This window comes from Anomaloglossus baeobatrachus, chromosome 8 (genome assembly GCF_048569485.1).
Source record: "Anomaloglossus baeobatrachus isolate aAnoBae1 chromosome 8, aAnoBae1.hap1, whole genome shotgun sequence".
Classification (NCBI taxonomy): Eukaryota; Metazoa; Chordata; class Amphibia; order Anura; family Aromobatidae; genus Anomaloglossus; species Anomaloglossus baeobatrachus.
Window position 1 is genome coordinate 71,447,829 of NC_134360.1, and position 24,779 is coordinate 71,472,607.

The 24,779-nt window shown below is 45.4% G+C and overlaps 1 protein-coding gene across 4 annotated transcripts in view; it reads right to left on the bottom strand.

The window, feature by feature from the left end:
• Positions 1–24,779, bottom strand: part of CACNA1I (calcium voltage-gated channel subunit alpha1 I) — a 1,217,075-nt gene that overhangs the window by 35,936 nt on the left and 1,156,360 nt on the right. For all 4 annotated transcript variants that reach the window (XM_075321783.1, XM_075321781.1, XM_075321782.1 and 1 more), the window contains one exon: positions 21,846–21,992. In XM_075321783.1, coding sequence (XP_075177898.1) covers positions 21,846–21,992 — 147 coding nt within the window. The remainder of the gene's footprint in view (positions 1–21,845; positions 21,993–24,779) is intronic.

A 24,779-nucleotide genomic window follows, 5' to 3' on the forward strand; every position in this document is an offset into this window, starting at 1 on the left:
AGGCAACGTGATGGCATGGGCATGCATGGCTTTCAATGGCACTGGGTCACTTGTGTTTATTGATGACATAACAGCAGACAAGAGTAGCCGGATGAATTCTGAAGTGTACCGGGATATACTTTCAGCCCAGATTCAGCCAAATGCCGCAAAGTTGATCGGACGGCGCTTCATAGTACAGATGGACAATGACCCCAAGCATACAGCCAAAGCTACCCAGGAGTTCATGAGTGCAAAAAAGTGGAACATTCTGCAATGGCCAAGTCAATCACCAGATCTTAACCCAATTGAGCATGCATTTCACTTGCTCGAATCCAGACTTAAGACGGAAAGACCCACAAACAAGCAAGACCTGAAGGCTGCGGCTGTAAAGGCCTGGCAAAGCATTAAGAAGGAGGAAACCCAGCGTTTGGTGATGTCCATGGGTTCCAGACTTAAGGCAGTGATTGCCTCCAAAGGATTCGCAACAAAATATTGAAAATAAAAATATTTTGTTTGGGTTTGGTTTATTTGTCCAATTACTTTTGACCTCCTAAAATGTGGAGTGTTTGTAAAGAAATGTGTACAATTCCTACAATTTCTATCAGATATTTTTGTTCAAACCTTCAAATTAAACGTTACAATCTGCACTTGAATTCTGTTGTAGAGGTTTCATTTCAAATCCAATGTGGTGGCATGCAGAGCCCAACTCGCGAAAATTGTGTCACTGTCCAAATATTTCTGGACCTAACTGTATATGCAAAAGAAGCCCAAAGTGTCCACTAGGCTTATCCCCTCTAATTTTCCAGGTCATTCTTTGCTAAGTCTGCTCTTGGTCCATTGCTTTGACAAACAGCTGAAAACAGTGCAGACATTTAACTTTGATTGGCCATAATCAACTTTTATTTGTGCATGCGCCAGTCTCATATTTATCTCCTGGCTAGAGGAACTGATGCATGTGCAGAATAACATTTTGTTACTCTGCTCTCACAAAGCCTCTAATATGCAAGTGACAGAATTTATGCAGCTTGTGGATGATCTGTGGAGGTTTCATCCAAGTCAATCAACATCCAAGACTAACCTTAAGTCTTAAGATTCTTTTAAGCTACATGATTAAGATGAATGAGTAATCCTACAAATCATACAAATTTCATGATAATCATTGCATGAAGTCCAACAGGATGCTGATGTCTCATCCCGACAAATGAGCAAAGCTCTCGTTCCTTCTATGATAAGATTATTTTGTTTGCACACAAGTTCATGGTTCTTGACAGCACATCAGAAACGTTTCAAAACTATCGGCACTCCATCCTCAATAGTGTAGTACACATGGAAATAAAATACAAAGTAATAAGAAAATCCTGAAATTCGCGGTCATGGCAAATGCATGTCTATTTTTCAGGCTTCACTATCTGTATGTTTCAGCTCTTCCCGAGCTTTTAATTGTTGTTGACAGCTCGGGATGACCTGAAACGTTCAGGTAGTGAAGCCTGAGCTATCAACAACAGTTGAAAGCTCTGGAAGAGCTGAAACGTCTAGGTAGTGAAGCCTGAGCTTTCAACAACAGTTGAAAGTTCGGGATGATCTGAAATGGGCAGGTAGTTAAGCCTGAACTTTAAACAACAGTTGAAACCTCAGGAAGAGCTGAAACGTCCAGGTAGTAACCTGAGCTTTCAAAAACAGTTGAAAGCTCGGGATGACCTGAAACGTTCAGGTAGTGAAGCCTGAGCTTTCAACAACAGTTGAAATCTCGAGGTGAGCTGAAACGTCCAAGTAGGGAAGCCTGAGCTTTCAACAACAGTTGAATGCTCAGGAAGAGCTGAAATGGCCAGGTTGTGAAACCTGAATAAAGACATAAGTTTGCCTCAACACCACATCGAGGTCCGAGAAAAATGGCAGCCAATGCACAAAGAACAATCTACTACTGATCATTCAGCGCATATCAGAAGCCATGTTGGCCTGTATAAACAGACTACTGAATGAATGCTGACTGGATGACAGTCTTTCAATGCTACGAATTGCTCAACATCTGGATATTTCCATTAGCATAGCCTCCATGTTCATGTAATGTACTCTAGGAGTTTTTAAAACAACTTTTTCTTAAGGTATTTTGCGCCACAATCGACAACAGATATACGGTATATTTTCAGGGCACAAATGGTGGTAAGGGCAGTTGCTAGAGAAAAATACTGTTGTCCGGTTGTCTTTCAATCATAACAAGAAAAAATAAATTCCTAAATAATAAAAACATACTGCATCAAATCTAATGATTTAGGAGTTGGACTCATCCTGTCACTCTACTCTACTTTGTATCATCCTGTAGCTAACAGGAATTAATAGAAAAAAAATTAAGGAAATTTTTGGTTGTGTAATTTGCCTTTGTTAATTGAAACCAAAAAAATTCTGTAATTGTATTTTGGATGTTGTCCTTCTGTTATTCATCCACCACTACAAGATCCATACATCCGTCCAAGAACATACACTACTGATGGTGGCTCGGACACACATTCCCTCCTTTAATTTTTCTGATCTCCAAAGTGATTGACATCATGCATATGGAAAACTTTTAACATTTTCCATACCTGACACATGACATATTCTGTAAAAACTGGTTCTACTGGATGAAATTTCGACAATCTGAAAAGTAAAGAGACATCTTCGGAAACTTTTCTTGAAAGACTCTCTGTGGAGATACTTTTGTTCTTTCTTCCGCACAAGGAAAAGCAGAGGTATCCATTCACAAAAAGACTTATTCCAGCACCATGATTTCTATGCTCCATTTTTACTTTACTTTTTTGTTCTCATCTCTCTCTCTCTGCTCTAATTTTTCCTCCATTGCTATATTCTCTTATCTCATTTTATAGGCTAAGCCAGTCCTATTTTCTGTCTACAAATTAGCAGTAAAAATAGGTAACTCTCTATGCACACTTCTCTGGTCTTGTGCTGACACCGAAAAACAATGTATTGTACGAAGCACAAGGCCAAAAGTGAACTTTGTGGTACTCTATATTGAAGTAGATACTAGAGGATCAGGGCAATTAATGTAATTGAACTATATAAGTTAAAAGTTAGAGGACTTACTATTTAAACTTAATTTATGTTTTCTATGGAGTTTTTGTATGGACAAAATCTATAAGTGTGATTATCTCCCTCCTGGATTACTGTAACCTCCTGCTCTGTGGCCTACCTTGTAACACTCTTGCACCTCTCCAATCTATCCTAAACTCTGCTGTCCAACAAATCCACTTGTCCCCCCACTATTCCCTGGCCTCCCCTCTCTACCAAACTCTTTTCTGGCTTCTCATTGCACATAGACTCCAGTACAAAACCCCATACATGTCATACAAAACCATCCACAACCTGTCTCCTCCCTACATGTGTGACCTAGTCTCCCTGTACTTACCTGCACATAACCTTTGATCCTCACAAGATCTCCTTCTCTACTTCTCTCTCATCTCCTCTTCCCACAACTGCATACTGGATTTTCTCTCGTGCCTCACCCATACTCTGGAACAGTCTACCCCAACATATCAGACTCTCACCTTGTTACGAATCAGTGGCGCCATAGCCGCAAGCAGTCTGCCGCAGTTCCAGCTGCGCCCAGGCGCCGGCTGCCATTTTTGGCCGTGCCTTGGGTCGCCAGCTGGCTGCTTGCTCCTCCATGTCTAAGTGTGGAGAGGCGGCTAGTGCGCATGCGTGTGCCGATTTACCCCAGCCAGAGCCTAAGTCCAGTGTTTCGCCTAGTGAGCATGCTCAGCCTGATAGTGCCATTTCTGAGGCTAAGTCCTCGGTTCAGGCTACTGAGCATGCTCCTACACTTAGTGCGAAAAGCCTCTTTGCACAGGTACTTGGACTTCGTGGCATGTCTAAGTCCTGTGTTGTGCCTACTGAGCATGCTCAGGCAGATAGTGATAGTGATTTCTGAGACTGTTATTCAGGCTACTGAGCATGCTCCTACATCAGAGGCTAGGTCCGGTAAGGAACTCACTGGGCATGTTTGTGAGGTGACAGGCCGTGATAGGGCAGAGGGCATCAGGTGTCCTGATGACGTGACCACTCCGGACTGGCACGCGGAGGCCCACCCTTATGACCTGGCACCTCACCATTGGTCATCAGACGATGACTGGTGAGGTGTTTGGGGCGTGGCTGCCATGAGGTCATCAGTGACGTGGCGGTTTCGGATAAGGCTGCTGGTGACGTCACTATTGATGTGGCACTCTCCGCAATTGGCCCTAGGAGGTGCCATTGTGGTCCACCCTACGTTGGGAGGACCCAGGTTATAAAAGGGGCTGGAGACAACATGGAGGTGTGCAGTCTTCTTATGTCATTGCTTTGTGCACACCTCCATGCACTGAGTCTCTTTGCGGCCATAACCACTAGTTCTGGAAGCGGTAGGTAGGGTTAGGCGAACGGTGCCTGTCACGCTAAGATTCGTGGCTCGGCACATCAGGGTCAGGCGCCGTGCTTCCCTACTGCTGTCCCAGTCTTGCAGCAGCCCAGTGGCGTTAACTGGGCTGCGGCTGCTGCGCCACCTATCCGGTTGTGCCCCCAACGCGCACAGACAGCGTACCCTAGGACCCCTGTAGTGTTAACAGGGAGTTCCTGTGCTGGGTGTGTGAACCCTGTTATCCTCTTCGGTTTCACAGTCAACACTACTGGTGTGACCACCTGGCCTGACGTGTCCTTCACACACGTGGCCAGTCGAGAGGTGACCAGAAACGCTAATCGGAGGACCGCTCGGCACGACATGTCCTACACATGTGGCCGACGGGGCAGCGGTCTTCTGGTCAATGCTACCTGGTCACCACCTGGCCTGACGTGTTCCTGCACACGTGGTCGGTATAGTGCCAGGTACACCAAAATGCTAACTGGGTTGTTGTCCGGTCTCACGTGTCCCTACACATGTGATCGGTTCCCAGGTCTCCTGGGTTATCTCAGCCCCACCCAGATCTGTATTCTCTGCCTAACCTTCGGGTTGCCAGCAGCTCCTTTTCCATCTGGGAGCACGGTGGACCCCGACTGGCGATTGAGAATACACGCCCTTATCCTAATCCGCCAGTCCCCCCGTAACACATCTACTGTGGAAAGCTTCAAAAGGAACCTGAAGACCCACCTCTTCCAACAAGCCTACAACCTGTAGTAATCCTCAGTCCACTGTACCACCGCACAACCCGCTCTACCCTCACCTACTATATCCTCAACCCCTTCCTTGTAGACTGTGAGCCCTCACGGGCAGGGTCCTCTCTACTCCTGTAGACTTCAAGCCCTCGCAGGCAGGGTACTCTCTCCTCCTGTAGACTTTTAGCCCTCTCGGGCAAGGTCCTCTCTCCTCCTGTAGACTGTGAGTCCTTGTGGGCAGGGTTCTCTCTCCTCCTGTAGACTATGAGCCATCACGGACAGGGTCCGCTCTCCTACTGTAGACTTTGAGCCCTCTCGGGGAGGGTTTTCTCTCCTCCTGCAGACTGTGAGTCCTCGTGGGCAGGGTCCTCTCTCCTCCTGCAGACTGTGAGTCCTCATGGGCAGGGTCCTCTCTCCTCCTGTAGACTGTGAGCCCTCGTGGGCAGGGTTCTCCCTTCTCCCGTACTAGTCTGTGCCTTGAAATGTTCACGATTATTGTACTTGTTTATGTATGCCTTTTTGCACATGTAAAGCACCATTAAACAAATAATAATAATAATAATAATAATAATAATTAACTTTAAATTGGGACACCAGTCATCATTTTGTGTCTGGTATTGCAGCTTAGCCCAAATTTAGGAAAGTTGGGTTGAGTTATAATACCAAACAAAGTACAAGAAAGGCTGGATTAAACACTATGAGATGATTTAAAGAATAGTAAAAAATATTTTTTAAATCCTACTTCACTATAAAGTTTTTTATGTATCTTATCACACAGCTAAAAAGTGACAGAGTTCCAGTCTACGAATCTAGACTTACAGTTTACAAATAAATGATGAAGTAGCGTTAAGTTGGGTAAAGTAAGGCATGTCTCTCTTCTGTCAGCGAGTTTGCCGAGAGTCCATTATATACAGCAATGGAGTATTTTGACACAGATCAATGATCCCTGGGTGAATATCTGTCTCCATTTACTTGTCAAAAATTGAGCAGCCTAAATGACACTTGTTTACAGAAACCAGACCCTAAAAAAAAACCTGCATGCTTCAATCTCCTGGAGTGTGCAAAGCATTTATCTAGATGTGAGGGAATTTAAAGAACCTTCACATTGTATTGTGCATCAGAGGAGATTGTAAGCTCTGCAGAGCAGCAGGGATACTAACAAATATATGCTGAGGACGTGCCGGCAGGAATAGGGAGGCTTGATCTGGAGATCTGAGGACCGGATGACATTTGTATTTCTCTTCCTTAGAAAACTTACGGGAGTCGATATACGCAGCCTATACATGCTATATTATATAATATTACTAATGCAACCGCCATCATTGGAGGTACGTAAATGAAATATTTCAAGATTCCTTCAACTAACATTGATATTAGCCATCTATATATTTGGGCGGAAATGAAAGTTTACTATTGTTGACAAGTGTTTAAGAACCAGATCATGCTGCTTTTAAGGATCCTTCTGGCAAGGAGGGTCAGTTCACAAAAAGTAAGTACACCCCTCACATTTTTGTAAATATTATACTTTTTATAAAGATCTAACACTGTGATACAATTTACAGTACTTAGTATGCAGCTTGTATAACAGTGTAAATTTGGTGTCCTCTAAATAATACAATACACAGTCATTAATGCTGATACCAATAACAATAAAAGTGAGTACACCCCTAAGTGAAAATGGCCAAGTTTTGCCCAATTAGCCATTTTCCCTCCCCGGTGTTATGGGTCTCATTAGTGTTACAAGATCTCAGGTGTGAATGGGGAGCAGGGGTGTTACATTTGGTGTTATCACTAACACACTCTCTTACTGGTCACTGGAAGTTCAACATGGCTCCTCATGGCAAAGAGTTTTCTGAGGATCTGAAAAAAAGAATTGCTGCTCTACATAAACATGGCCGAAGTTATAACAAGATTGCCAACACCCTGAAACTAAGCTGCAGCACAGTGGCCAAGACCATAAATCAGTTTAGCAAGACAGGTTCCACTCAGAACAGTTCTCGCCATAGTCGTCCAAGTTGACTCAGCATCATATCTAGAGGTCATCTTTTCAAAATAGACGTATGAGTGCTGCCAGCATTGCTGCAGAGGTTACAGGAGTGTCGAGTCAGCCTGTCAGTCCTCAGTCCATATGCAATACACTGCATCAAATTAGTCTGCACGGCTGTCACCTCAGAAGGAAACCTCTTCTAAAGATGATGCACAAGAAAGCCTGCAAAAGGTTTGCTGTAGACAAGCAGACTAAGGACATGGATTACTGCAATCATGTCCTGTCATCTGATGAGAAAAAGATAAACTTATTTAGTTCAAGTGGTGTCAAGCGTGTGTGGCGGCAACCAGGTGGAGGAGTACAAAGACAAGTGTGTTCTCCCTACAGTCAAGCATGAAGGTGGGAGTGTCATGGTTTTGGCTGCATGAGTGCTACCGGCTGTGGAGAGCCATGAACCATGGAACCATGAATGCCAACATGTACTGTAACATACTAAAGCAGAGCATTTAGAAACTGGGCTACAGGGCAGTATTCTAACATGATAACGACCCCAAACACACCTCCAAGACAACCACTGCCTTGCTAAAGAAACTGAGGGTAAAGGTGCTGGACTGGCCAAGTGTTTCCAGACCTAAACCATATGGAGCATCCTCAAACAGAAGGTGGAGGAGCGCAAGGTCTCTAACATCCATCAGCTTTATGATGTTCGCATAGAGGATGGAAGAGGATCCAGCGGCTCCTGTGAAGTTCTACTGGACTCCATGCCCAGGAAACTTAAGGCAGCCCCTGAAAATAATGCTGACCATAAAATATATTGACACTATGGGCACAATTTGGCCATTTTCACTGAATGGTGTACTCACTTTTGTTGCCAGTGGTTTTGATATTAATGACTGTGTGTTGAGGAATTGGCCTAAGGTTCATAGAAAGTTATTTTAGGGGGAACAGGCATCATGCCTTTATTTTCTAGGTAACATACCTTAACAGGGGGCCCATTTTTCTCGCTGATTTGTGGTCCCTTTTATTGTCTATATAGAGCATTTCAATTCTACAATTACATGAAGGAAACTTGAGTTTTAAGGCTTCATTTAAATAAATATTCTTCAAAAATGCTTCTCTTAAACAAGATTTTACTGATGCTGTGTTTTCAGGATATATGATGGTGCTAAATGCATCCTATAAATGGAGATGAGAAGACTGTGCCGGGCTCAAGTGAAATATATGTAAATGATCCATGAGCTGATAGGAGACATGATTTCGACAGAAAATGTGAAAATCTGGGCAGAGTAATAAAGAAAATAGCTTCATTAAGTCACTTGCCATAAAAATGTCAATGCAAGTACGTACGGGTATGACCTTGCTCTGCTTGTCTCAGACGAGAAATTCCTCAGTATTTCTGCATGCAATTTATATAATCAGATCTAGCAACTCTAGCTAAATATGTTTTTTGTCTTGGTCAACTTTTGATACATAGAGATGTCCAGAATTATATCTTGGCGGCACAAATTCTTAAAGAGGACCAACCACCAGGATTTTCCTATATAAACTAAAGCCAGTGCTATACTGGTGCTATCATGCTGATTCTATACTTACCTTTAGTTTTGAGATCGGATGTATACTTTCTGAAATACAGGCAAGTAAAGTTTGTGAAATGCACTGTTAATTGATTGATAGCAGCTACAGAATATCTAATAGGTGAGTCGGGTTTTGCTAGCTATTACCGCCCCTGCCTGCCTTCCTGCCCTTCCTCCCCTTTGTCTTCTTCTCTCCTCCCCCTGTAAAAACAGAGATAGAGGGAGGAAGGACAACAGGTAGGCAGGGGCGGGAATAATTAGGAAAACCCGACCCACCTATTAGATATTCCATAGCTGCTATTAATCAATTAACAGTGCATTTCACCAACTTTACTTGCCTGTATTTCAGAAAGTATACATCCGATCTCACAACTAAAGGTATATATAGAATCAGCATGATAGCGCCAGTATAGCACTGGCTTTAGTTTATCTAGAAAATTCCTGGTGGTTGGTCCTCTTTAAAGGGAATCAATCAACAGATAATTGATATGTAATCTGACAGCAGCATGATATAGAAACAGAGACACTGATCCTAGTGATGTGTCGCTTAGTTTACTAGCTTCAGCAGTTGTGTTAAAATTACAGTTGTCTCTGCTGCAAATCTAGCAGTGCTCAGAATGCTGAGCCATGTATAAAACCACCCACACCACTGATTGGCAGCTTTTTGTGTACATCGTGACAGAAAGTTGCTAATCGGTTGTGATGGTCGATTTGGACTAGAAGGCACTAGACACCTAGTCCTGTAGTGATAATATCCTGCTGATAAAACTGATTTTATTGAAACACCATCAAATATGTGACACATCGCTGGAATCAGGGTCTCTGTGCCTACATTATGCTGCTCTCAGATTACATAGCAAAATCCCTGTGACAGATTCCCTTTAACCCCTTCACGACCTTGGACAGATCTATCCGTCAAGGATCGTGTCCCGTTAAGCCCCGCACCCTGCCGCGGGCAGGCGGTGGTTGGCACACATATCAGCTGTTTTCAACAGCTGACATGTGTGCCTGCATGTTGCGAGTGGAATCGCTTCCACTCGCAACATTTAACCCCTTAAATCTCGCTGCCAAAGTCTGGCAGCGAGATCTATATGCGCGCGGCCCTGTTTTTACTTACTGCCGCCCCCACCGGAAGTCACATGAGTGATCACGTGACGTTCAGTGGTTGCCATCGTAGCACAGGGTCATGTGATGACGCCTGCAGCTACGAAGTTTCACTTTCGTTTTTCCTCGGCACGGAGCAGAGGGAAATTGGAAGTGACTGAATCTGCTGTTTACAGCTGTATAGCTGTGATCAGCAGATAGATAACAGCGATCAGATTGCTGATCGCTATAGCCCCCTAAGGGGGACTAGTAAAATAAAAAAAAAAAGTGAAAAAAAAGTTTTAAAAAATAAAAAAAAACAAAAAACCTAAAAGTTCAAATCACCCCCCTTTCACCCCATTGAAAATTAAAGGGTTAAAAAATAAATAAATATACACATATTTGGTATCGCCGCGTTCAGAAATGCCCGATCTATCAAAATATAAAATCAATTAATCTTATTGGTAAACGGCGTAGTGGCAAAAAAATTCCAAACGCCAAAATTATGTTTTTTGGTCGCCGCATGTTTTACGCAAAATGCAATAACAGGCGATCAAAACGTAGCATCTGCGCAAAAATGGTACCATTAAAAATGTTAGCTCGAGATGCAAAAAATAAGCCATCACTGAGCCATAGATTCCGAAAAATGAGAACGCTACGTGTTTCGGAAAATGGCGCAAAACGTACGCCACTTTTATTGGATAAACTTGTGAATTTTTTTTAACCCCTTAGATACAAGTAAACCTATACATGTTTGGTGTCTACAAACTCGCACCGACCTGAGGCATCACATAGATACATCAGTTTTACCATATGGTGAACACGGTGAATAAAACATCCCAAAAACTATTGTGCAATCACACTTTTTTTTGCAGTTTTCCAGTACAATATATGGTAAAACCTATGGTTTCATTTAAAAGTACAACTCATCCCGCAAAAAACAAGCCCTCATATGGCAAGATTGACGGAATAATAAAAAAGTTACGGCTCTCGGAAGAAAAGGAGCAAAAAACAAAAACGCAAAAACGGAAAGTGCCCGGGGGCTGAAGGGGTTAAAGAGTTGTGAAAAGATTGACAATATCTTACCTATACAATACTAGATAATATATTTTATTCCTAATTGGCTTCCAAAATCTTTGTAGAACAATAAATTTGCAAAAACGGAAACTTAAAGCAAGATAGGAGATAAAAATATACAGTAAAGACCAAAAGTTTGGACACACCTCCTCATTCAAAGAGTTTTCTTGATTTTCATGTCTCTAAAAATTGTAGATTCAGATTGAAGGCATCAAAACTATGAATTAAAACATGTGAAATGAAATACTTAAAGTGTGAAACAACTGAAAATATGTCTTTTATTCTAGGTTCTTCAAAGTAGCCACCTTTTGCTTTGATTACTACTTTGCACACTCTTGGCATTCTCTTGATGAGCTTCAAGAGGTAGTCAGCGGAAATGGTTTTCCAGCAGTCTTGAAGGAGTTCCCAGAGATGCTTAGCACTTGTTGGCCCTTTGCCTTCACTCTGCAGTCCAGCTCACCCCAAACCATCTCGATTGGGTTCAGGTCTGGTGACTGTGGAGGCCAGGTCATCTGGCGTAGCACCCAATCACTCTCCTTCTTAGTCAAATAGCCCTTACACAGCCTGGAGGTGTGTTTGGGGTCATTGTCCTGTTAAAAAATAAATTATGGTCCAACTAAACGCAAACCGGATGGAATAGCACGCCGCTGCAAGATGTTGTGGTAGACATGCTGGTTCTGTATGCCTTCAATTTTGAATAAATCCCCAATAGTGTCACCAGCAAAGCACCCCCACACCATCACACCTCCTCCTCTGTGCTTCATGGTGGGAACCAGCCATGTAGAGTCCATCCGTTCACCTTTTCTACAAAGACACGGTGGTTGGATCCAAAGATCTCAAATTTGGACTCATCAGACCAAAGCACAGATTTCCACTGGTCTAATGTCCACTTCTTGTGTTCTTTATCCCAAACAAGTCTCTTCTGCTTGTTGCCTGTCCTTAGCAGTGGTTTCCTAGCAGCTATTTTACCATGAAGGCCTGCTGCACAAAGTCTCCTCTTAATAGCTATTCTAGAGATGAGAAGGTATGTCCAAACTTTTGGTCTGTACTGTATCTGTATGAAACTAAAGATATTTCCAGGCTCTTGCAGTTTGGAAGTTGAGACTGCAGTGCCATTTATTGTTTAAGAGCAGCATATACGTTCATTACAGTTTTCTTATGGAATTTACATCAGTATGTCTAATTTTTCACTTTTTGTAGTAGTATATAAATGTGTGCATAATAGAAAGATGGTGAAACAAAAGACCGGACATTCAATGTCTGTCTTGGTGCCTTTTAGGCGGGCGTTGCACGTTGCGACATCGCAAGCCGATGCTGCGATGTCGCACGCGATAGTCCCCGCCCCCGTCGCAGGTACGATATCGTGTGATAGCTGGCGTAGCGAAAATTATCGCTACGCCAGCTTCACATGCACTCACCCGCCCTGCGACCGTCACTCTGGCCGGAGACCCGCCTCCTTCCTAAGGGGGCGGGTCGTGCGGCGTCATAGCGATGTCACACGGCAGGCGGCCAATAGCGGCGGAGGGGCGGAGATGAGCAGGATGTAAACATCCCGCCCACCTCCTTCCTTCCGCATATCCAACGGAAGCCGCAGTGACGCCGGTAGGAGATGTTCCTCGCTCCTGCGGCTTCACACACAGCGATGTGTGCTGCCGCAGGAGCGAGGAACAACATCGGATCGTCGCGTCAGCGTAATTATGGATTACGCCGACGCTGCACCGATGATACGATTACGACGATTTTGCGCTCGTTAATCGTATCATCTAGGCTTTACACACTACGATGTCGCATGCGATGCCGGATGTGCGTCACTTTCAATTTGACCCCACCGACATCGCACCTGCGATGTCGTAGTGTGCAAAGCCCGCCTTAGTGTTTCGTAGGATAAGATAGCCCTACGTGAAATTCGCCATTTGGGTTGTGGTCAAATAGTTATTGTATTGGGTTGGGTCAAATTTGGCACAGTTGTTAGGCAAAATCTTTCATGAACAGTTTGATGGGAGGCAGCCTGCACACTCCTTGACATAGTTAGAGCCATAGATGTATGGCATCTTTCTAGGAAACTAATACAAAAATGAACAGATCTCCAAAATGCTTTCAGAAATATCTGTTCCCTGCCTATAGTAACATACTTACCAGCCTCTGTCTTCTGCTCTACTTGGGCTGATCCAGTCCTACGCCATCATCGTGTGACCGCTGCTCCTGACTGACCGATAGCCACAGAAAATAGACACTAGATCTCAAAGTAATTCTATGAGGGCCTCGTTCTGGCACTCATAGACTTACATGAAGAAGTGACTTCTGGTTCACCCAGCAAACACTGGAGCGATCCAGCATATCACAAACTGGGTTGCCAACTGTAGAGAAATTCCAGGACTGTCCGTAGAAATAGTCCACTTTTTTGCCCTGTCCGTATAAACAATTTATGGCCTCTGTGATTTTTTAGAGACTGTAGAAACTTATATAGATATTTTTTTTTCAACTGTAATTATCATCATTTTACAGTGAATACAGCTGACATCTTTATATCAGAGCTATGGGCTGTAGACCTGGATCACTTAGAATTATAATGATTTAGTATGGTTTTATAATGTCTCCATAAAAAATATTGTCTGTTCGTGATTTTTTGATAAACTGTCCCAAAAAAATATTGTCATTCATGTGAAATTTGTTTATATACAGTGTCGCGGGCGGGGAGGAGGGTGTCAGCACACCGCGCTCACCCCTTCTGCTCGGGTCCGGCAGCTGCTCAGTGGTGGCTCGAGCCGTAGGCCGGATCCCGGGGGTTTTCCTCGAGCGGCACTCCTCGCCCGTGAGTGAAAGGGGGGTTTTGGGATGTTGGGATAATGTCCGTGACGCCACCCACGGTTGTGGTGATGTGTAGCACCACCGCTGCTCAATGCGGGGATCCCGGGGATGGTGATGGGGAGCAGCCAGGTGTTGTGTTGCCCCTCCGTGGGTAGGGGTTGGTGATCCCGGGGCCCGGTGATGGCTTGTGAGGTGCGGGGCCTGGTGGGCGCAGGGACGCGGGGGCAGCGCTGTGCCTTGCGGCACTATGGTACTCACTCAGCCTGAGACTTGGACACAGTTTGTACGGTAAACCAAACGACTGGTAGGACGGTCCCACAGACGGCTGCTTTGCTTCCCCGGTAGGTGACGGTGATGTCTCTCTTCCCTGCACCTGTATGTACGGATGGTTGCGATGGGTCCCCACCAGTAACCCGCTCCCCGGCTTCAAGCTGGGCCGGAGGAGCACTACACTTTGCCCGCAGGCGCTGGCCCTCAGAGACTGGTGCCCTGGCGGTGGCGGTGCCTCTGTTGTACAGGTTGGACTGTTGCCTTCAATCGGGACTTGGTTGTTGGGGGAATCTACGTCCCCTTCACTGACGGATTCGGCAAATTTGGCGACTCCTAGCCTTGCTGGGGTCCGAGAGGCCCCTGCCCTGGTGCTGACTGTCTTTCGGAACACTGCTCCAGACCACCGGGCACACAGCCAACGGGGTCCTTCCAGGAACTTCCAAACGGTCCCCCTCCGGACAGTCACCGCCGTCGCTGACCTTGCTGTTCTGGCCCTCACAAAGCTGGACCTTCAGGCTTTCCTTCCTTCTTGTCACCTCACTTGCTTTCCTCCTTTGCCACTTCTCTCTCTTTACTTTCACTTAGGTGTTTACACTTGCCCTCCCTGGGCTAATCTCGATGTTTACTCAAGCCCTGCCTGGGCTAATCTGCCTGACACTTCCTGCCTCCAGAGCTGTGAGCTCCTTGGTGGGCGGAGCCAACCGCCTGGCCCACCCCCTGGTGTGCATCATCAGACTCCTGGAGGAAGGCAACAAGGATTTCTGGTTCAGCTTAGGTGTGCCTACCTGGGGTGTGGGGTGTGGTGGTGTTGTGACCTGTGACCCCTGGCTTGCCCAGGGCGACACATTCCCCCTTAGCAAAATGCAGACCGTCCGCGGGCTGCCGTCCTACACCGGTTTTATTTTTCTGTAAAAAGGGGGTAACAGGGTTAAACAACATGCATAACATTTTTAAATAACTTCTTCCCAAGACGGGAGGCACATTTTACTTTTAACGTTTCAACGGTATACGGTCACGGTTTCCGCTCTCTCCCACCCAAGTAACCTGGCCCTGATGCTGCCCCTAAAACCCAGGCAGCACCCCTTGACCCACAGTCCAGCACACGGTACCCGAGCGGGATCTGTCCTTCCCTCCAGAGGGTAGCCACCGGTTCCTTTGGTGGCTGGGCCCTGGCCTGCTCTGCTCAGGGCCCTCCCTCCAACCTGCCTCTTCGGAGGCGGCCTGCGGAAACGGTAACGGTACCCAACATATTTACAAGCCACTAACGTTTGTGGTTGCCCTGCAGAGTTCACGGGCTTGTCCATAGATAGTTCCCATGCCATAACTTTTTAAACGGTCCCCACGGGGACAACGGTGTCGGCTCCAGCCGGTTGCAAATCACACGGTAAATCAGGTGAACTTCGGATCATTTTCACTTATCATCATTTTTCAAATTTTTCAAACAAACAGGTGGTCCCAACGGGGACTGTGCAGCGGCATCCGCTGCCCTTTTGCGGCTTAACAGTCCATTCTCACTCGTGGGGCTCTAGTGCCACCTTCACATGGTGCACCGCTCTGGACCCCAATGGTAGCTCACTGCAGGCGATCTTCTTCCGTATTCATGCGGGCATGCACATCCGCTCTACACCCCTCTCGGGCATCGATCTCCCTGCGCAGCTGCTGTTGCCGCCGCTCCCAGCCGGGAGTACTTTCTGTTTGCTCCGGTTCAGCGTGTGCGGGGGACGGACCCAGCCAGAGTCCCTCCGTGTCGGCTACGACCGGCACCTTCAGTAATGAGGGACCCCGCTGTGACATGGCCTCCTCTGCCTCCTGGCAGCTGCATCCCCGCCGTGCCTCCGGTGCATCTTTGCTGACGGGCTCAGCCTTTGGCTTCTTCCATAGAAGCAGTTCAGGGTGGTCATGAGCTTCTGCTGCAGGTCGGTCCGCCGGGGCGGATTGGCAGGGTACCGCTACCGGTGGTGGTGGTAGCGGGCCCAGTGGCGGGGCAGCAGCAGCTAACGCGGGTAGCAGGAGAGGCAGCAGGGTGAACGGGTGTAGGCCGGGCCCCTCAGCCGCAGCGGCCGATCCCTCGGGAATACAGGGACGTGGGTCTCTTACCCGTTCCTCCAAATCTTCCTCCATCTTGCATCTCCGCATAGCAGCCACCGCTTCCACCATGTCGGCCTCCCACTCCTCCAGGAGGAGCTGCATGCGGACCTGCAGACGGCTGCTTAGCTGGGCGGTCCGGACTTCCACCCACGCCGCCATGCCGGGCGCGAGGACCACGGTGTTGTTGGTCGGACTCAGCATCTTTAGCAGCGGCCTCTTCCAGGAACCAATAAATGGCCGCAGGGTCCTGGCGTCCCTGCTTCCACAGCCGCGCTCACATGCGGCCAGCCGCCATCGCGTCCCCCTTAGCTCTTTCCGGCCCCTCCTCTCTCGGGGCGGGGTTCTGGCCTTCGCGCCTCTACTGCTCGAGAAGACGCTCGAGCGGGAACTTTTCGCGCCAAAGATGGCGGCTTCTGCAATTTTTCTGCCGGATACCTCCGGCGGTAACAAGGCGCACCTCTACCAGATGGCAGAGCGGTAAGATCCTGTTCGTGACGCCAAGTTGTCGCGGGCGGGGAGGAGGGTGTCAGCACACCGCGCTCACCCCTTCTGCTCGGGTCCGGCAGCTGCTCAGTGGTGGCTCGAGCCGTAGGCCGGATCCCGGGGGTTTTCCTCGAGCGGCACTCCTCGCCCGTGAGTGAAAGGGGGGTTTTGGGATGTTGGGATAATGTCCGTGACGCCACCCACGGTTGTGGTGATGTGTAGCACCACCGCTGCTCAATGCGGGGATCCCGGGGATGGTGATGGGGAGCAGCCAGGTGTTGTGTTGCCCATCCGTGGGTAGGGGTTGGTGATCCCGGGGCCCGGTGATGGCTTGTGAGGTGCGGGGCCTGGTGGGCGCAGGGACGCGGGGGCAGCGCTGTGCCTTGCGGCACTATGGTACTCACTCAGCCTGAGACTTGGACACAGTTTGTACGGTAAACCAAACGGCTGGTAGGACGGTCCCACAGACGGCTGCTTTGCTTCCCCGGTAGGTGACGGTGATGTCTCTCTTCCCTGCACCTGTATGTACGGATGGTTGCGATGGGTCCCCACCGGTAACCCGCTCCCCGGCTTCAAGCTGGGCCGGAGGAGCACTACACTTTGCCCGCAGGCGCTGGCCCTCAGAGACTGGTGCCCTGGCGGTGGCGGTGCCTCTGTTGTACAGGTTGGACTGTTGCCTTCAATCGGGACTTGGTTGTTGGGGGAATCTACGTCCCCTTCACTGACGGATTCGGCAAATTTGGCGACTCCTAGCCTTGCCGGGGTCCGAGAGGCCCCTGCCCTGGTGCTGACTGTCTTTCGGAACACTGCTCCAGACCACCGGGCACACAGCCAACGGGGTCCTTCCAGGAACTTCCAAACGGTCCCCCTCCGGACAGTCACCGCCGTCGCTGACCTTGCTGTTCTGGCCCTCACAAAGCTGGACCTTCAGGCTTTCCTTCCTTCTTGTCACCTCACTTGCTTTCCTCCTTTGCCACTTCTCTCTCTTTACTTTCACTTAGGTGTTTACACTTGCTCTCCCTGGGCTAATCTCGATGTTTACTCAAGCCCTGCCTGGGCTAATCTGCCTGACACTTCCTGCCTCCAGAGCTGTGAGCTCCTTGGTGGGCGGAGCCAACCGCCTGGCCCACCCCCTGGTGTGCATCATCAGACTCCTGGAGGAAGGCAACAAGGATTTCTGGTTCAGCTTAGGTGTGCCTACCTGGGGTGTGGGGTGTGGTGGTGTTGTGACCTGTGACCCCTGGCTTGCCCAGGGCGACACAACAGCAGTTATTAATATGTACAAGACTAAACATAGTTTACCATGTTAAAGACGGCAATGTATCTTTAAAAATCAGATGCTATAAAGAATATGTTTTTTTCCTTTTTAATTGCCAAGGTTTGAAGGGGCAGAACGATCAAGGTCGCATGGATCGCTAGCACGACCGGGCCCGGGGTTGCCGGGGGTCTGCCAACCCAAGCACCTGTTTCAGCTGCATGTGCATCCTAGGCTGCACATCCAGCTGAGATGCATTGCAGTGCAGAGACCCCTCGGGTCCCTGTACTGTGATACACGCTGCCAGCCAAACAGAAGCCGGTAGCTTTCAGCTGTGTCCCAGTGACTGAGGTGGCGCATGACAATATCATGTGTTGCCATAGCACAGACGCCGATGATTGCTGCCAGCCACTATGGGCCAGCTATAAAGGAGGATACCGTGGAAGTGGGACCCGGGGAAGGGTGAGTACAGTGTATATATCAGGAAGGTGATAGTATATACCAGGAAGGGCCCAGGAGAGGAACATATATACCAGGAGGGGGACAGTATATACACCAAGAGGGGGACAATATATACCAGGAGAGGCCCAGATGAGGAATATGTATAACAGGTGAGGAACACTATATACCAGGAGGGACCCAGGAGGGGGACAGTATATACCAAGATAAAAGTCATATTTACTAGGATGGAGGATAAATCAGGATGGAGGGCATATATACCAGGATGGGGCCATATTTACCAGGAAGGAGCCCAGGATGGGGGATATTTACCAGGATGGGGGCCATATTTACCAGGAAGGAGCCCAGAATGGGGTACATTAGAGCAGGATGGGGGACATTACTATATAATGGGGGGTGTACAACTCGTATGCCTTTCTAGGATTTTAGGATTTGGAGCACTAAATGAATACATATACATATACATATATTTGACCAATATACGGGGATGGAGGGGCCCAGGTCCAAATATTGCACCGGGACCCATCAAACTCTAGTTACGCCACTGAAGGTTCGTATATAGGTAATTCTTCTATTGATTTTCTAGGCATGCCTATGTACCTTAGAGGACATGGATGCATAGTCAAGCTTGTATGGGAAGAGTATAGTAAGCTGTTATTACATTCCTCTGACAAGGGCTTATCTCGCTCGAGAACAAAAGAGGTGGGTTGGATTAGACCATTTTAGCCTAATACAGTCATATGAAAAAGTTTGGGCACCCCTATTAATGTTAACCTTTTTTCTTTAAAACAATTTGGGTTTTTGCAACAGCTATTTCAGTTTCATAAATCTAATAACTGATGGACTGAGTGATATCTCTGGATTGAAATGAGGTTTATTGTACTAACAGAAAATGTGCAATCCGCATTTAAACAAAATTTCACTTGTGCAAAAGTATGGGCACCCTTATCAATTTCTTGATTTGAACACTCCTAACTACTTTTTACTGACTTACTAAACCACTAAATTGGTTTTGTAACCTCATTGAGCTTTGAACTTCATAGGCAGGTGTATCCAATCATGAGAAAAGGTATTTAAGGTGGCCACTTGCAAGTTGTTCTCCTATTTGAATCTCCTATGAAGAGTGGCATCATGGGCTCCTCAAAACAACTCTCAAATGATCTGAAAACAAAGATTATTCACCATAGTTGTTCAGGGGAAGGATACAAAAAGTTGTCTCAGAGATTTAAACTGTCAGTTTCCACTGTGAGGAACATAGTAAGGAAATGGAAGAACACAAGTACAGTTCTTGTTACGCCCAGAAGTGGCAGGCCAAGAAAAATATCAGAAAGGCAGAGAAGAAGAATGGTGAGAACAGTCAAGTACAATCCACAGACCACCTCCAAACACCTGCAGCATCATCTTGCTGCAGATGGTGTCAATGTGCATCGGTCAACAATACAGCGCACTATGCACAAGGAGAAGCTGTATGGGAGAGTAATGCAAAAGAAGCCGTTTCTGCAAGCACGCCACAAACAGAGTCGCCTGAGGTATGCAAAAGCACATTTGGACAGGCCAGTTACATTTTGGAAGAAGGTCCTGTGGACTGATGAAACAAAGATTGAGTTGTTTGGTCATACAAAAAGGCGTTATGCATGGAGGCAAAAAAACACGGCATTCCAAGAAAAGCACTTGCTACCCACAGTAAAATTTGGTGGAGGTTCCATCATGCTTTGGGGCTGTGTGGCCAATGCCGGCACCGGGAATCTTGTTAAAGTTGAGGGTCGCATGGATTCAACTCAGTATCAGCAGATTCTTGACAATAATGTGCAAGAATCAGTGACGAAGTTGAAGTTACGCAGGGGATGGATATTTCAGCAAGACAATGATCCAAAACACTGCTCCAAATCTACTCAGACATTCATGCAGAGGAACAATTACAATGTTCTGGAATGGCCATCCCAGTCCCCAGACCTGAATATCATTGAACATCTGTGGGATGATGTGAAGCGGCTGTCCATGCTCGGCGACCATCAAACTTAACTGAACTGGAATTGTTTTGTAAACAGGAATGGTCAAATATACCTTCATCCAGGATCCAGGAACTCATTAAAAGCTACAGGAAGCGACTAGAGGCTGTTACTTTTGCAAAAGGAGGATCTACAAAATATTAATATCACTTTTATGTTGAGGTGCCCATACTTTTGCACCGGTCAAATTTTGTTTAAATGCAGACTACACATTTTCTGTTAGTACAATAAACCTCATTTAAATCCAGAAATATTACTCAGTCCATCAGTTATTAGATATATGAAACTGAAATAGCAAAAACCCAAATTGTTATAAAGAAAAAAGGTTAACATTAATAGGGGCGCCCAAACTTTTTCATATGACTATGTATGGTGCTCTTTTATTATTCCCTATTATGTAATATGGATGTCATATAGGGGTGTATCGTTTTGGAACCCTGTTCTGTGAGCCACCAACAAAGAGCAGCTTTTGTTATGGCTGACCTCGCCTTCCCATGTATTAAATTTTAGATCATTCGTTGAAATGACTAGCATGTAATGTCACATACAGCAGCCAAAATGTAAGACCCACTGAAGCATCTGAGCATGAAGCCAAATCTAAAGGGATTGTACTGTGTAATCCCTTTAGAGTGGATGTTCCCCTTTACAAGTTACATGTGGAGATAAAATTAAAAACAGTAATATTGAATCACTTGCCATGCGTTGATCATGAATTACAACCTGCTTTATACTTCAGAGCTGCAATCACAATGCTGCTGGTTAATTTCAGACTGGGCAGCAGGGACCCAGCAGTAACATTGACTGTGGGGGCCCACCGATCAACAAATTTACCTTATCTTCTATATAATAATATACTGGGTAGTTTGTAAAATTAATGATAAGATGCTTCCTTTGTCTGTACATAGTGAAACAAGTGTATTGTGCTAAACTACTGATGATGTTTGGTGGGTAAATGACATATTACTTCTAAGCGGGTCCACCAGAGGATTCTCCTTCTCTCCGGTGGGCCAGTCTGAGCCTGCTCCTGGTCTTGGACAAGTTAGATATCAGACATGTTCACTAAAAGCTTTTGATAGAGGAGGCTGATGGTTTTCCATACATGAAATTACTATACTATGCCTGTTGGAAAGACTAAAGTTTCCAAAATCTCATGCCGTATTCTAGTGCAGTAAAAGAGAACTGATTTTCGACAACACAAAAAAGTGAAGTGTTTTTTTCACACTGTAGAAAGGTACAAAGAGTTATCAATGATTCTTCACTTTTTGCCATTTGGACGATCATTTCCTTAGTGAAAGGCCATTTAGCCCAAAAGGAAATTCTGGAAGATTTTAGCTGTGAAGACTGCAGAATTGTGAATGCAGCTCTGGGCTATAGCACAGTTAAATAAATGAAAGCAATATATTCACAATAAATAAGTAGTAGTAGTATAATGGCATGAAGAAAGGTGAAAACATACTTTAAAATAATTCTCTCTGAGATTATACACAATGTGCTATACAGTATATATATTGTGAACCAGTACCATATTTTAAGGAGTATTATTATTATATCCAGCATGCAAACAAAAGAATTTATGGACATAAATGAAAGTAGTGAAGTGCCTATTGCTGGTCTGTGCTTTGTGATTAGAGACTAGAAAGAGTAACAATAAACTTTACCTCCTGCTTATCGTGGTTGCACTTTTCACACACGGCTGGGGAGGAATAATGATGGAAAACCGACCCGGAGAGGTTATCAATTATCATCAGTTCTCCTTCAAACGAATCCTTGATTATCAAAGAAACACTGTCCAGCCACAAATTCTCCTAGGAATAGATCATAAGGTGAAACTATAGTGATGTAATACACACATTGTATAAAGAAAGGCAACATAAACAGGAAAAACAAAATATTGCGTACAACAGAGTATTTTTTAGGTATTTTTTAGTTTTCCGTAAGGCACAATTTGTGCAGTAATAAACCAAATATGTGCAGTAATAAAATTAATTTTGTCAATGCTATGTGACAGTGATATCACAAGTAGGATATATACAATTAGAAATGCAGCTGTCTCCCAGCATTCCTCAGTTTCACAGAGCACTAACCACTAAGGCGATGGTCTGTTTCACTTTCTTTTTCAGTCTCAGCACACAAACTCCGCCCCTTTAGGTTACGGTACAGTGACATCATCCCAGGTCCTTCTCCACTCATCTCTACTCCACTGACCAATGTAAACATCTCCGTGCGAGTTTACAAAGTGCACAGTCACTCAGCCATACAGCTAGAAAGGCAGCTCTGACCTGTGAGTTCTAGTAGCACACAAGGGGTGTATTTACTTCTGAGAGGAGATTCTAGCTAGCTAGCATGCAGTATGAATGGTATGGTAGCCATACACTTTGTGCAGAATTATTAGGCAAATGAGTATTTTGATCACATGATACTTTTTATACATGTTGTCCTACTCCAAGCTGTATAGGCTTGAGAGCCAACTACCAATTAAGTAAATCAGGTGATGTGCATATCCATAATGAGGAGGGGTGTGGTGTAATGACATCAACACCCTATATAAGCTGTGCTTAAATATTAGGCAACTTTGTTTCCTTTGGCAAAATGGGTCAAAAGAGAGATTTGACAGGCTCTGAAAAGTCCAAAATTGTGAGATGTCTTGCAGAGGAATGCAGTAGTCTTGAAATTGCCAAACTTTTGTAGCGTGATTACCGAACAATCAAGCGTTTCATGGCAAATAGCCAACAGGGTCGCAAGAAGCGTCTTGGGCCATTTGCCACCAGTTTGGCCATATTTCAGAGCTGCAACATTACTGGTGTATCAAAAAGCACAAGGTGTGCCATATTCAGGGACATGGCCAAGATAAAGAAGGCTGAAAAACAACCACCTTTGAACAAGAAACATAAGATAAAATGTCAAGACTAGGCCAAGAAATATCTTAAGACTGATTTTTCAAGGGTTTTATAGACTGATGAAATGAGAGTGACTCTTGATGAGCCAGATGGATGGGCCAGAGCCTGGATCAGTAAAGGGCAGAGAGCTCCACTCCGACTCAGACGCCAGCAAGGTGGAGGTGGGGTACTGGTATGGGCTGGTATCATCAAAGATGAACTTGTGGGACCTTTTCGGGTTGAGGATGGAGTGAAGCCCAACTCCTAGACCTACTTCCAGTTTCTGGAAGACAACGTCATCAAGCAGTGGTACATGAAAAAGTCGGTATCGCTCAAGAAAAACATGATTTTCATGGAGGACAATGCTCCATCACATGCATCCAACTACTCTACAGCGTGGCTGGCCAGTAAAGGTCTAAAAGATGAAGAAATAATGACCTGCCCCCTTGTTCACCTGATCTGAACCCCATAGAGAACCTGTGGTCCCTCATAAAATGTGAGATCTACAGGGAGGGAAAACAGTACACCTCTCGGAATAGTGTCTGGAGGCTGTGGTGGCTGCTGTGCGCAATGTTGATCAAAATCAGATCAAGCAACTGACAGAATCTATGGATGGTAGGCTGTTGAGTGTCATCATAAAGAACGGTGGCTATATTGGTCACTAATTTTATTGGGGTTTTGTTTTTGCATTTCAGAAATGTTTATTTCTAAATTTTGTGCAGTAATATTGGTTTGCCTGGTGAAAATAAACAAGTGAGATGGGAATATATTTGTTTTTTTATTAAGTTGCCTAATAATTCTGCACAGTAATAGTTACCTGCACAAACAGATATCCTCCTAAGATAGCCAAATCTAAAAAAAAAACCACTCCAACTTCAAAAATATTAAGCTTTGATACTTATGAGTCTTTTGGGTTGATTGAGAACATATTTGTTGATCAATAATGAAAAAAATCCTCTAAAATACAACTTGCCTAATAATTCTGCACACAGTGTATACCAATTTCTGTAATAATAAAAATTGCTTTAAAAAAAACCTCTGGCGTACAACATGAACAAGCCATCTACACATTACTTACAGGAGTTGTACCAAGTTTGAAGTTACCCATAGAGTGCCTTGCGAAAGTATTCGGCCCCCTTGAATTTTTCAACCTTTTCCCACATTTCAGACTTCAAACATAAAAATAAAAATTTTAATGTTATGGTGAAGAATCAACAACAAGTGGGACACAATTGTGAAGATAAATGAAATTTATTGCTAATTTTAAACTTTTAAAAAAAAAAAAATAACTAAAAATTGGGGCGTGCAATATGATTCGTGCCCTTTAAGTTAATACTTGGTAGTGCCACCTTTTGCTGCGATTACAGTTGCAAGTCGCTTGGGGTATGTGTCTATCAGTTTTGCACATCGAGAGACTGAAATTCTCGCCCATTCTTCCTTTGTAAACAGCTGGAGCTGAGTGAGGTTGGATGGAGAGCGTTTGTGAACAGCAGTTTTCAGCTCTTTCCACAGATTCTCGATTGGATTCAGGTCTGGACTGTGACTTGGCCATTCTAACACCTGGATACATTTATTTGTGAACCCTTCCATTGTAGATTTTGCTTTATGTTTGGGATCATTATCTTGTTGGAAGAAAAATCTCCATCCCAGTATCAGGTCTTTTGCAGACTCCAGCAGGTTTTCTTCAAGAATGGTCCTGTATTTGGCTCCATCTAT